Source organism: Protomyctophum bolini (assembly GCF_963924005.1).
Source record: "Protomyctophum bolini genome assembly, chromosome: 14".
Classification (NCBI taxonomy): Eukaryota; Metazoa; Chordata; class Actinopteri; order Myctophiformes; family Myctophidae; genus Protomyctophum; species Protomyctophum bolini.
The window spans coordinates 32,746,508-32,761,322 of NC_137875.1; the positions used below are offsets into that span (position 1 = coordinate 32,746,508).

Consider the following 14,815-nt stretch of genomic DNA (forward strand, 5'->3'; position numbering starts at 1 on the left):
TTATTCATAATTATGACTTAGTATTTATGCAAATTGTGTTCAGAAGCATCTTTATTGCACTGCTCCCAGTAATGTCAGTTGGATTATTATGCCTATTCTGTTTGGGTGACTTCCAACATATCTACCGGTATTTTTTCTAAGTTAATTTCATTCACATGTAATTTTCATAACCTACACAGCGGTGAAATAAAATGCAATGACACGTATGTAAAAACAGTTTCTACTAATCAAGCACAGACTTAAACTTGATTCAGAATAATTTGCCATATATGAATATATAATTAGATCATTTCACTGTTGACATCATTACATTACGTCTATCACGTGCCAGCCAGTGCACTGTTCTGATTGCCAGACGTTCTTCATCGTAATGTAAATGAATACTTTGTAAGCTGTGTAGTGTGCATTAGATGGAGTGCAGGGCGGTGGCCGGTGAATGAATGATCAAAGCCTTTTGAAGGTTGGTGTGGGCGGTGCATCTCCTGTATTTACAGTGAGCGCCCCGCCCTGTCATCAGAGATACAAAACTGTCTGGTCCAATGCGAGATGAAACAAGTGGAAAGGAGATGTGGGCTCGCAGACAGGACAGCCGCTCAACATTCTCACAACAACCTCTCTGGCTTAGCTCTCTCCCATTCGACTCACTCTCCCTGCACGCTTCGCCACAGCTGTATTATCTACCGTGGTATTTAAAACAAAAAAAAAGGAATAACATTTTAGGTGTATATCTTTGACGGTGTTGCGACGGAGGTTAATGGCCGCGACACTAACGATGAGCGGTAGTGGGCAGGAGGAAGCCTTCTATCCGCTGCTGAAGTCGAGTCTTCCCGATGGAGGATTCCCCCTGGAAGACTCGTCTCTGTTCGGTCTGGACGCTAAGATCACAGGGACGGAAAGGAGCGGGCAGAATGAATACACACAGGTAATGGACAAGAAATAATGTAGACTTTTGGACGGTAGAAACGCTGATTTATGATTTGTGATTGCCCCCCCCCCCCCCATTTCATTGAATGGGCGTGGCAGACTGGTTGTAGACCTACGCTTTTTCTAACCTCTTACAATTCTACATGGCCACATATTATTGATAATCAATACATTTGTTTTGCGTGTACTACTTTTAGTAATGCGGTAAAGTGGGCTACGATCACAGGATGCATGATAAGCCAACTGGACGGCAACGTGAAGCCGAGCTATTCCTACTGCATTCGCATTCTTCAGCGCATTGCTTTCTGCGGAGCCAGTGCCAGTTGGTACACAGTTGGTCTCTGGGCGTCCAGGCTCGCACCATACCGCTAGCAACAACTGACTCCTGACTCGGACGGAAAGGTCCCGGGAACTCCGTTTCGCCTCCACCAAAAAACTTGTCGGGATAGATCATCTATAACAGCTGGTAGGATCAGACACTAGAAATAGCAGCCTCCCCCGCGCCACGGCCAGCCAGCGCTGCGCAGCCCCCGGAGGCTCTCTGCTGCGGCGGACTGGGAGGCATGGGTGTTTCCCCCATTCCCCATCATGCTGTTTCATCTTTTACTGGACGTTGGTGTGGATGCGCCCTCGGTGACATGTTGTGCACCTGTCCAGTCGAGCAGCATATCCATTATGTAATTTACAGATTGTATGAACTCGTTTCTTTTTCAGACTCTATTACTCATAAATATATATTGTGGCCTTAAATTGAGAACCACACAGGAGTTCTGATTGTTTTTTCTCCACTTGCTAGTCAAATGTAGGCCTAGTAAATAGGTGTATGAGTTCAGCATGGCATGGAGGAGAGGGAATGTAGCAACCACGCATTGATGACTACTTGATAAATGTTTTAGTGGTGACTGTCCAATCAAACTTTTGTCCTCTCAGCATGGTGTCTCAGAATAGTGTCAGGGTGATCATTTGGGAACACTCGGCTGGCTGAGCAACCTGTGTTTGGACAATAGTGGCTTTGTTTATATCACCAGGAGTTAATCAGTTTCATCTCGTTTAATTGCGCCTTCGTTTTTTACACAACGATGACGTGAAATGAAACTAAATCTCTCCTGCTTTCTCTCCCGTCTCACTTCCCCCTCCTCAGGCAAAGTGCGAACTGGACAGGTATTTGTCCCCTCAGCCTCTCTCCCACCCATCCCATCCTCCAGGAGACAGCCAGCATAAGTCGCGGAGGGACAGCGCGTCCGTCATGGACCAGTTCTTCACAGACGACCAGAGCGGCGGGGTTCCGTACACCTTCAACATGAACCTCTACGTCCCTGATGTCGCCTACCTGAGGATGGGCCTGTGTCGGCCGGCCCGCCCAACTCACAGCCACGCTCACGCGGGACTGGCCCAGGTCAAAACGGAGTCCCCCTCCACGTCCTTCCCCCCCACGTCCCTGTCCCACTGCCTCAGCTCCACCTCTGCCGGCGGGGGTAACGGCGCTATGGAGACCGCCACCATAAACATGACGTTACCAGGGTTACCGGAGTTCACAAGCGTTTTCAGCCAATCGGGAGGCTGTGGTGGTGGTGACTCTGGGCCGGAGGTGTTCGTCAAACAGGAAATGCCGTCGCAATTCGAGCAGCACCCGCACCATCACCACGACGACAGTGGCTCCCTCTTCCAGCTCCTCAACTCCGACCTGGACCATCACCATGGTAACCATGGCATCAACACTCAGCACCATCATCATCACCATCACCACCACCACCAACACCAGCACACGGGGCCCTCGCCCATCCCCACGCCGTTCCACGACCTGTCCGCGGCCTCCTCGTCTTCCCAGCAAGAACAGACCGCAAAGTCGGCCTTCTGCGGCGCAGCCTACACGCACCCTCACACTCACACGCACCCCCAGTTTGTCCAGCAACAGCTGCCCTACCTGCCCCCTTCCCCGCCCAGCTCTGAGCCGGGAAGTCCCGACAGACAGAAGGAGCTTCTCCACACCCTGTCGCCCCCTCCCTCCTATGCGGCCACCATCGCCTCCAAGTTGGCGGGCAGCCCCCCCGGACTGAGCCCTGGCCCCGGCCAAGGCAGCTTAGCCTTGCCTTTGGCTACTGGTGGTCCTTCCCCAGGCCCGGCCTCGGGTCTGCCCCCAGGTCCAGGCCCGGCTCCAGCCCAGACTAGCATGCCTGTCCGCTACAACCGCAGGAACAACCCTGATTTGGAAAAAAGACGCATCCACCACTGTGACTATCCAGGTTAGAGCTCATGCACGTATGGAACTAGCACTTTGCACACTGCATTTTACAGTATGTTGTGCTGTGTCAGGTGAATATCTCATATTTCCAGAGGGTTAAACACCCATTTCGTGTCACACACTTAAGGACCTTGAAAAAGTATCCAATGCAATACAAGACAAAAAATGTTCTTGTGACTACTGATAATTTGTCAGTTGCTACTTTTGCTTTCATGATGCTACATCAAGTCGCTGTGCGACTCTCGGCTATCAGTTCTATCAGATTCTTGTGGCCTTCAGGTCAACATTGGTATGATGGCAGTAGCGTGAACCCTTGTACTTGTGTGCGTGTGGTTTTTTTGCACGTGTATGTATGGATAGGACTGTAGGGCGCTTAATAATTAACACATTTATTTTAGCCTGCTGATTTACAATAGCAGGTTTACAAGCTTACAACGTGCCACAATGTGTTGTGACTGTGAGCTTGTAGATTGGCTATTTTTGGTGCGCAACCAATAAATCAGGAATTAGCCCCCCTTGCTACACACAACATTTTGTCTCACATTCAGTTCACACACAATTGCATGCAGGTGCAAGCAGATACTCACACATACAGTAAATGATTTTTTCCCCCCCTTCTTTCCTTTTGAAGTCCTGGGAAAATTGTCATCGCAAGTAATTTTATGGCAGTTACGCCATACTTGCGAGGACCTCTTGGTCCTGTATGGATAATTAAAGCTGGTACACACACACACACACACACACACACACACACACACACACACACACATTAGATAGCTATACAGTATGATGTGCAGCTACTTGTAGGACATGTAAAGTCAGCTAGCCTGTGGCAGTGTGTAAGTTAGGCTTAGAGGAGCCTCCTGCAGCGTGTTAGCACACGTCTCTGAACACGCACTGCTCAGTTGCACTTTTATAACCTCTCTAACTTTGGCTCGAGGCTTTAATGTAGCACTTTTTTGTATCTGCAAAAAAAGGCTGGACAAAATGTAGACTAAAATGCTCATTACTCAGTCTTTACATCGTCACGGAAAGTTGACGTGGTATCAATGTCACTGTCATTTTGAACATCTTGTTCCTGTCATCTCTTGGGTTCAAGTTCAGTTTAAATTGAATTGAAATCTGTATTGTTGGGCACTAGGGAAATATGGGTTTACAGAGAAATGCATAACAAATGACCATAACCTACTGTAGCATATCGGCAATTGATGAGAATTGACTATGTGCATAACTGCATATCAATAGTTCAATTTCCACATGGTGCAACGTTGGTCAGTGAAATAAGGATGTTTCTGGACCCTATGTGTGTGGTGTTCCGGTCTCTATACACTACTATACATTCACTATAGTAGTATCTTATAACTTATTTAAAAAATTGGAAGTTGTATGTCTATTCTAAAAGATTCCCCAAAGGTTCCACTAACTGCCTGAGCCATGGTTCAATGGTCCAGGCACCTTGGCTGGTAATCCAGTCTGGCAGTGTGCCGAGGGTTCGACTCCCGATCCCGACAGCCTTTACTGCGTGTCTTCCCCCCATCTCTCTCCACATTTCCTGTCAGCCTACTGGGAAAATGAGAGTATTGACCTCCATGTCAACTAGTATGACTAGTATATTTGCATATTTGCTATTGTAAAACTTCCCATAAAGCAAGGTTACATGGTGCAATAGTCCATGGTGACTAATATTTGTAAAAAAAAGAAAGGAAAATCAATTTGGCACAAATATTGGAATTTTAAAAGCAAATGAAAGTGTACACTGTACAGGACACATTGGAATGTCCTGAAATGTACTTATATCAGTCTGCTATCAGTTTGCCGCAGTGGTTGGAATTTCCCTGTTTATATATACATTTTGAACCATAAACGAGGGTCCCCTGGGGTGTTTTGGAGTGTCCATACTTATGTATTGATTTGTAACACCTTGGTTTGTCTATCTTGTCTTCCTCAGGCTGCAAGAAGGTCTACACTAAGTCATCTCATCTGAAAGCCCACCTCAGGACTCACACGGGTAAGAGTCTCCTTTTAATTCATAGCCTCTTTAAAAACAGTCCCCAGTTTAAAAAAAAAAAGAAAGAAAGAAACAACGCCCGCGCTGCTGGTATTTCGGGTGTCTGCGCTGGCAGACACCCGTGTTACTAGGCAGAGTGTTGTGTTCTTGGCATGCGTGTGTAAGTCTATCCTGCCCCCCGTTCCCATCCACTGCCCAATATACTATTGCATCAAAACAGGTGGAAGTGACACACGTCTGCCAGTGGATGAGTAGCGCAGGACCGTATCTACTATGCCATCGGTGCTAGACTGGTGGCGGGGGCGGGGGTGCCAATGTCTTGTGTGCAGCGCGCTACGCCCAAACGGTCTCAGACAACACCGTTTGAAGTGCTTTGCTCCTCCGACCACCCTTCTGGACCGTTTTTTTGGGCTCTATAAATACACAAGATCTGCTTGTACCAATACGAAAATATCTTAGATCATTCTATCTCTCCTGTCTCTAGATATGCCATTCTTCAGTCCCTCTCTCTCCAAGATCCGTTTCCCTCGCCTTGTGCCCGGCTCTCACTTTCTAAAATCGATCCCCTCGCTCTCATCTTTCTTTCTTTGTTTCACTTTGTTTCCTTCTTGGTTCTTTCTTCTTCACCTTCCCCCCAGTTTGTCCACGGTTGCATGTAACAGAGCAGTTGTGGAAAAGTTAAGTCAACAAACAAGTAGTGAGGTGTTGCGCCCCACCTCAGGCCAGCTAACAAAACAAGACTACTGTTGATACCTACGCACATTCCTGTCTCATCTGGACGTGCACACACACACACACACCGCTAACCCCATGGGGGGTTCATATTTTCCTCCTGTATTTGATGGGAACATGTTAGTGTGTGTGGTTTGCTTTGCACCATCGCGGACAAGACAATTAGAAGGGGCGTCACCCACACTGTGGGCTGAATGTGGTGCCGCGATTACGGACCACGAGAGATGAGAACATGACACAGATGGAAGAGGGCTGCACTATTCCTGCAAAGACTTCCACCTTTGCTCTGTAAAAAGGTCAATCTTTCTCAGCTGCCGCCTCCCTTTTTTTCTCCATCTCTCTCTCTCTCTCTCTCTGTTACTACCTTTTCATTCACATCATCACCCTTTTCTGTGGCTTTTCTCTTGTCGTTCCACTTCACGGCCTCTCCCATCTCCTCCCCTTGTCCATTCCTCTCTCTTGTTCAGTCTCTTTGGCTCTCCCATGCAAAGGAGCATGAATACTCGAGCAGACGTACACAGTACACACACACACACACACACACACACACACACACCTGTCAGTGAGCTCCATGAAAGGATTCCTAATGCGTTTGTGGCCCTGTGGGAGTCCCTACTCTAATCCCCATCAACATCCATTACCTTGATTGTGTGTGTGTGTGTGTGTGTGTGTGTGTGTGTGTGTGTGTGTGTGTGTGTGTGTGTGTGTGTGTGCATATGTACTGTATGTTCACAAGTGTGTGTGTGTGTGTGTGTGTGTGTGTTTGTGTGTGTGTTTCTGTACTGAATCTGTGTATATGCATATCCGTGCCTGTATCTGTGTGCACGGCTAGCGTGAGAACTGAACACTCCACCCTCTCTCCTTGTTTTTGCGGCTCTTTTCCCACTTTGTTCCTCTTCATTGTCTCATGGCCCAGGTTCATGTTCATGTTGAGATGAGTGGGAGAGTTCGGTGACTCTGTCTTGCATGCCGTTCAGTTTACTGTACGTTTTTTATACTAACACACCATTTGCCTGAAATGCTTCTTTGAGCCAGTGGGTCTCCTTGGGCTGCGTCTGTGGGCTGTGGCTTAAAGCAGAGCTGGAAAAGAGTACTCTGTCTGGGGCTGGGACGGAGGGAGATGATGGGTCCATGGGTGTTGCACTAGTTCTGGGGGAGGGGCCCGAGGCTAGGGAACAACCAAAAGCCTACCTGCTGTCAAATGACAAAGATGGACGTGAAAAGAAACAATGCAGAGAAACAAATACGGAGAAAAAGACAAGTGCGGCGTGGGAACCTCTGCACAGCCTGGGCAGTCTATGAATGCCTGAGTGACAGTAATTTGCCCCAGGTATATAATGTCTTTTTAAGCAACCGGGCCCTCCAGTAAACCCTGTTCTCCCAGATCCTCTGCCCTGATACACGGTTCTTTGCGACTCAGCTAATTAGCTCTATTGACTTCACTGCGAAAAAGAGACATCTGTGGCATAAACACCATCCGCACACTTGTCAAACGATCGTTCCGTAAATCATTTTACAAATGTATTGCAATCTATGTTACTCGGGGGTTATATATAGTGGGCTGGCAACTGTCCAGTATTACTGTTTTACTATAGATTGCAGCTGCACTCACCCCTGTTCCCTCTATCTCTCTCTCTCTCCCCTTCCACTCATTCCCGCTCTCTCTCTGTCCCCTTCCACTCCTTCCCTCTATCCCTCTCACCCATTCCACTCCTTCCCTCTCTCTCTCTCTCTCTCTCTCCTTCCACTCATTCCCTCTGTCTCTCTCTCCCCTTCCACTCCTTCCCTCTATCTCTCTCTATCTATCTCTCTCTCTCTCTCTCTATCTCTCTCTCTCTCTCTCTCTCTCTCTCTCTCTCTCTCTCTCTCTCTCTCTCTCTTCAGGTGAGAAACCATACAGGTGTACGTGGGATGGCTGTGACTGGCGCTTCGCCCGCTCCGATGAGCTGACCCGCCACTACCGGAAGCACACGGGGGCCAAGCCCTTCCAGTGTGCAGTCTGTTCACGCTCCTTCTCTCGCTCCGACCACCTCGCCTTGCACATGAAGAGACACCAGAACTAACTCATTCAGAACAACACCCACACCCACACACAACTGCATACATACACCCTTAAACAGGTCGACTATCACGAACCGTGACATGCAATTGCACATATGAACCAAGTAACACTATAGTGAACCTTCCAATCCACACCCACGCGCACATGCACACACATGTACACACACACACACACACACACACACACACACACACACACAACACACACCTGTTCCAAAGTGGCCACGTGCAAAGCAGATTTCACTGACCAGGCCCTCTGCAGCTCCTGCCGCTCCATTGTTCTGAAGTGGTATGGTAGCCTGACAGACATTAGGCTAGTACATTGTACATTATCATTAATGGAGAGTGGATAGATTTGGCTGGAATGGAAACTAATGGAGAGATGTGGACAAATTCAATTTGCAAGTTCTGTAAACACTAAACGGCAGATATAATTTCAGTTTTATTTGAAACACCCTGGAAAAAAAAGAAGAAGATATATATATACATTACACAAAATGTGTCTCTCATGTCCTTTTCCCTCTTAGGATGAGATGTGTGGTGTTGACTACAACAAAAGCATTTAAAACTCCGACCTTTTTAACGCCCTGTTCTAACCTTTAGAACTGGCTTTATGGGGGAGAAAAAAACCTGTATTAAGCTGAAACAGCCAAAATGTTTGTTTACTTATTTTTCTTGTTTGTTTGCGTCTAACTGGAACAGCCAGAAAGGGTTTAATTTTTACCAGTCTCAGTTTGCACTAGCATTGGCCCGATTGTTCAGAATCCTCAACGGCCACACACAGATCTTAACCCACCACTGGAACCACTGGAATCACAACTGGACCCAACTTCACTCCACACTTCATTTCACTGAGCACGACACCCTCAGCTCTGTGTATTACAAAGAAATGCTTTTCCTACTGCGGAGAGAAAGTGAACGAGAGAGAAGCCATAGGCACGTGAAATAAGGGGAAGAGAGGGTTTACTCATCAAACAGAACGTAGACCAGAGAAAGGTTGGGAAACAGAGATGAGATAGAGGCTCGCTAAAGAGTAGCAATTATCCAATGAATTATTCACTCATGGACTTTCAAGCAGGAGTAAAAATGGCAACAGACTAGAGCCCATTTGGTGCCCTCATGACTTGTTGCAGACTAACAAAGACATGTGCAGATTTAATTTACAACAAGGAGAAAATTCAGCTCAACCGTCTTAAAAAGAGTGAAGCACTACTGTATTGCTTTATGTTGTATTGCTGCAATACAATTGAGAGGCCGCAAATCACTTTGAACTCTTCCTTTATTCGTCAACCATCTTGGACTCATCTATAGCGTATTGTAAAGTGCCTCCCTCTCTGGTGCTCTGTTCATTTAAACCTGTATATTCTGTCACAATATACGGGGTTGGAACCGCATAGTAGTGGGAGGGGGGTCTATTTACTTTGAGGAACCTTTCTAGTCTCCATGGTAGCAGTATAGCATCACTTGAAGCTGAGTTAGTCCTCTCCTGGAGGTATTTTCACTCTGTACACATCTAACAACACATAGCAGCTCCATTAGCCAATCAGACATGGACAATGTTGTGTTGTCAAATGTCAGTTGGCTGATGCAGCCCACATCTGTAACTGTTCTTAGGTTTTTCTTTTGATCACTGCAGGTAGCCTAACGTTAATATAGCACTGTACCGTATCCTGTTAAAGCTGACTTATTTATTTGATTGTGTAGAAGTGGGGTTTTGATCAGATCAACCAATTTCTCCCCAACTAAAAATGCCTTAATGTAATATATGCACTGTAAATATGGTTTGAATTGTTTTTTGTTTTTATTTGTTTTCCTCTTTTATTATTTTTATTTTGTAAAACAAAAGGGCAAAAAGAGGAAAATGCCCTGCACCCCAAATCTATGAGCATATGTTTATTTTTTCTTCCTTGTTTTCAAAGATATTTTGATGCCATTGTTTTATATTGTCCTATTTGAACCAATCGATTTTGTAGGCTTTCTTTTCTGTCTTTCTTTTTTTTCAGTAAACGTTCCAAAGACAAATGTTGTTTTTCTTCAACTGAGTGAAGCCAATCCTAATAAAGTCAACTGACAGTTTTACATCTGTGCTTTTTATTTAAATTGAGTACAGCAGGCACTACAGTCCACCCTTAAGGTGGCCTTACACTAGCCGATTTTTTTCAATCTGAAATCTGATAGCACCACACACTACAGGATAATCGGAGCGGGATAGAGCAAATATCAAACATTCTTGATGTTGATCAGGCCGATCCAGATCACGCTTTGAGCGGCCCCGAGCAGATCGATTGAGTCGGGCACCCCCCGAGCGTCAAAAATGCCCGATTATCGGCTAGTGTAAGGCCACCTTTAGTACTTGTAGTGAGACTGAATAATAGCTGAGAGGGGATACATATAGGGTCGGCTCTGGGCGATTTTCTCATTCAAATACAGAATCTCATATCTCCAAAATGCTGAGTGTCAGTACAGATTTAGCTAAAGATACCGTGACGGACTGATGGCCATATATGGAGCGTGTCACAAGGTGTGACGGACGGACGGACTGACTGAGAGGTTTTGCAGGTTTTGATAGTAATCTGTGACTGGTTGGTGTAGGTACTGGTTAAAGGATTCCGAACCTGTCCCAAGAACCTCCTTGACGTGTTGAACGTGGACCTCATTCTGGCCTGGGGAGACATTTGCGATGCGGGGAAAGGGCCCGATCATTAAGCTCCCACAACATGACCGCACTCATCCTGTTTCTTTAAAACCTGAGAAAGTTTTCCGATCGAGTGCCTCTCCAAGGTAAACAAGATGATTTCATCGGATCCTGTGCATTCGAGACTTGCTTTTAGGGCAATATGAGCCCAGATGGGGATACGGTGTGTGGGCAAGAAACGGACCTTAGAACAACAAGACGGACCAGTTTAGAGAGAACAGGAGAAAGTGGAAAGAAGAGGAGTGAGATAATTATAGACGAGGAAGATTGTAGGAAAAGGGGGGGAGAGAGGACAGGAGAAGAGGAGAGAGGAGGACAGCGGAGGAGATGAGAGCAGAGCAGAGAGACCTGCCAGTAACCTGCAGCACCCTCGCTGGTCAACAAACAATGGGCCTTTGATATCATAGCAGGACACAACGGACAAGAAAATAAATTTGACCATCACTCAGGGACAAGAGGGGAATCCCACCACACACAGACGAGCGTACAAACATGCGCGCGTGCATGTGTGTGCGTGCGTGTGCATACACACACACACCATATGTTCTTGGTTTAAGTCATAAATGTGACCCCGGGTCTCCATTGTAATCTACCTCAGATGTCAGAAGAACAGAGGGGGATGGAGAGAGAGAGAGAGAGAGAGAGAGAGAACGAAACGAAGCGCAGTACAATCTAAACAAAAGAATCTCCGGGGGGACCCAATCAGCCACTTCCGTCCTCCTACATCTCTCTCTCTCACTCTCTCTCTCTCCCTCTCTCTCTCTTGTTCTCCTCCTCCGCTCTTCTGATTTTATTTTAGTTTCTCATTCTCTCTTTTTCTTTCCATGCACCGTAACCCTCCTCTCCTCCCCTCCCCTCCCCTCCCCTCCCCTCTCCTCTCCTCTCCTCTCCTCTCCTCTCCTCTCCTCTCCTCTCCCCTCCCCAGCTGAAGGTATTGTATGAACGTCCAGGGGTGCTGCTCTGCGGGTCAGAGTGGATACCGTTCTCATAACCTGCTCCGCCACAGTACTGCTGCACGTCACGGATCACCCCTCCAGCCCCCGTCTTTTTTGTGCACGGTGGTGAACCTCTCCCCCTCCCTCCCTCCTCCCCCTCTGCCTCCACCACCCTCCTCTCCTTTTTGTCTTGTCTTTCACTGGTATACTGGAGGTCAATGTGAAAGGAAGCGAGGAAGAAGTGGAAAAGTCACCTGTCAACTGCAACCGACCTTGCTTCGTTTCTCCTATTGACATCTTTGTCATTCGTGGGGGAACAGACGCACGCACGAACGCACACACGCACGCACGTACGCACGCACGCACACTAACACACACACACACACACACACACACACACACACACACACACACACACACACACACACACACACACGCATGCACACACGTACACACACACACACACACACACACACACACACACACACACACACACACACACACACACACGCATGCATGCACACATATACACACACATACATGCATGCAGGCGTGCACACAAACACACATGCATGCACGCACACACACCCACACACACAGAAGAGGGATGAGTGGGAGCTACCACTTCATGTTTTGGATCAAGTAAATTAATGTCACACATCTGGAAGAAGGCTCCTGCCTGCTCCACCCTGTGCTGCTGCACTGCGTTGGTGTGATTCCCAGTACTCCTCTGTGTGTGTGTGTGTGTGTGTGTGTGTGTGTGTGTGTGTGTGTGTGTGTGTGTGTGTGTGTGTGTGTGGGTGGGTGTAATGTTTCCAGTACCGCTCTCTTGGAGCAGACCACCCACTCAGAAGACCAATACAATGACCACAGGGAGCCCGGATAGACACACACACACACACACACACACACACACACACACACACACACACACACACACACACACACACACACACACACACACACACACACACACACACACACCTCCTTCCAAAATCAACCCAACCAGATATTCTCAGAATAGAACACGTTGATTGGAGATGAAATAACAGATACCAGACCAGCCAACAATGTGATCACGAAGTTGAAGATGATATCAGGAATACAGTATAGTGAATGTTGTTCCAAAATGACCCATGTTCGGAGCATCTTCAAAATGACCCATGTTAGGAGCATCTTCAACATTGTTGACAGAGTATAACTGTGTGATTATTGTCAATCTTAGGCTATAGCTAAATGATAAATGGATTGCATTTACGGTGTCACGTTCTGTGACGTGTTATGTTTTCTTATGTACCCTGTTCTTGGTTTTTGTTATTGTTTTACCTTTCTGTTGTGTTCCTGTGATTTTGAAGTTTTTTGAGTTTCTTAGTTGCAGTTTTGCTTTACACTGTGAACCTTATTTTGTAGTCTTGTTTTGTGCTTTCCTGTCTGCCCCTGTAGTTCTGTTCCTGTCTTGTCTCACTAGTCCTGTGATTGCCAATGTTTCCACCTGTGTCCCCTTAGTCCCCCAGCCTATCCCAGTGTTGATTGTCAGTGGTGTTCACCTGTGTCTAGTTTTCCCATGTCTATAAGTATGCCCTTGTGTTTTCAGTTCTTTGTTCGTTTGTAAATTGTAAGTCAGTGGTTTTTTGCTCCTCATAATTTTCCATGTTCCTAGTGTTTACCCTTGCTCCTAGTTTTTTCCTTGTTTCCTCATGCTCCAGTGTATGTTCCTGATTTTGGTTAATAAATCCCCCTTCTATTCGACTTGCCTGTCCAGCACTCTGCCTTTGTCTGCGCTTGGGTCCAACACCTGCCTGTCCTGAACGTGACATACGGTATGTAGCACTTTTTTCCAAACTTGCTTTACATTACAATATAATTCACATTCACCCATTCACACAACGATGGCGGAGGAAACCATGGAAGGCACTTTTAACATTGATGATGGGTACTAGTACTACCGTAAGAATGAGAGCCACCCATTCTGGCACATACTACCCTTATGCCACATATACGTCTGTATATGTTTGTTTTTTGGTCAACCTTGGTTGTTTTAAATGTACTCTAGAAATAAAATGGACTTGACTTGACTTCTGGCCTGCAAGCAGCTACACTAGAGCTTATGCTTGGCGGCCAATAACACACAAATCTACACACACAATAAAACAAACAACAAGTTTTTATTGTTGTGTTTGTTGTTGGACATTGTTTGTTGTACTATGACCCCAAAAATGCAGTCTTAAAGAAGTTTCAACATCACTTCATAATGACTAATAGGAAATAGGAGACAATATGCCTCAAAAACTAAAAACGATAACTTCATAACCTTGGGTCAACAAAGCATGTGATAAACATCTTTCCAATGTAACCAGCTTGCTAATGATTGAGCTATTTCATAGAGGCCTTGCAGAAATCTACAAGCTGTTGATAGCCCTGCATGGGGCTAGGCCCCTTGCTACAGTCATTTCCTGGGTGGGTGTTCGCCACTTCCATGGAAAATAGGTTCAAAGGACGAAGTCATTAGGCGTTCCTCCATATCAGACTAATGTCTCGGTCAATACACACGCAAAAAAAAAAAACACTCATTGTGACACTCTGCGTGGGCTGTGGCCTTCAGGGCATACAGCTAGGAGCTTTTGCTTTCACACCTTAGGTGCAGATGTCTGAGGTCCTAGTTGAACTCTTATCGCAATTTGTGAAGAGGGGGGGAGAGTATGTACACATAGGTATGTACACATAGTAGGCTATAGTAATGTACATATAGTATAGAAGATATTTGAAAAAGGATATACGTCGACGCTTAATCAAAGCTGCTCGCTCCGTGTTGATTTGTACTCTCAGCCTGTATTGACCACCTCCCTGGTCAAACAGTTAATAGTCTCCTTGAGTCCTCGTGCCTTATCCACATGCTAAATGGCTTTACAGATTACAGGTGACAACGTATATTATGTTGTCATCCTTTGAGACGAGTAACAAAGCAATGGAAGCTCACTGGTTTGATCCCCATCCTGCCAAAGTGTCCTTGAGCAAGGCATTGTCTGTCTGTTTTAAAATATGTTATCTGAACTAAAAACACATTTCATTTCTGAAAGTGATAGTTGGTTTGTTGGGGATAATGTGAGGGTAACATAGAACGAAGACTCCAGGCTAGCAGGTATGATATGTGTCTCCCGGAGGTGATGGTCTTAACCATCACTGACAGGTACAAACACATTCTAATTTCCATCCTGGGA

General features: G+C 46.3%; 1 protein-coding gene across 1 annotated transcript; it reads left to right on the forward strand.

Moving 5' to 3' along the window:
- Window positions 1–561: 561 nt before the first annotated feature.
- klf5a (Kruppel like factor 5a) lies at window positions 562–10,046 on the forward strand. The gene is made up of 4 exons (XM_080782018.1): window positions 562–922; window positions 2,066–3,167; window positions 5,115–5,174; window positions 7,791–10,046. Exons 1-4 carry the CDS (start codon window positions 755–757, stop codon window positions 7,967–7,969), a joined length of 1,509 nt encoding a protein of 502 aa, XP_080638144.1. The 5' UTR covers window positions 562–754; the 3' UTR covers window positions 7,970–10,046.
- Window positions 10,047–14,815: the final 4,769 nt, after the last annotated feature.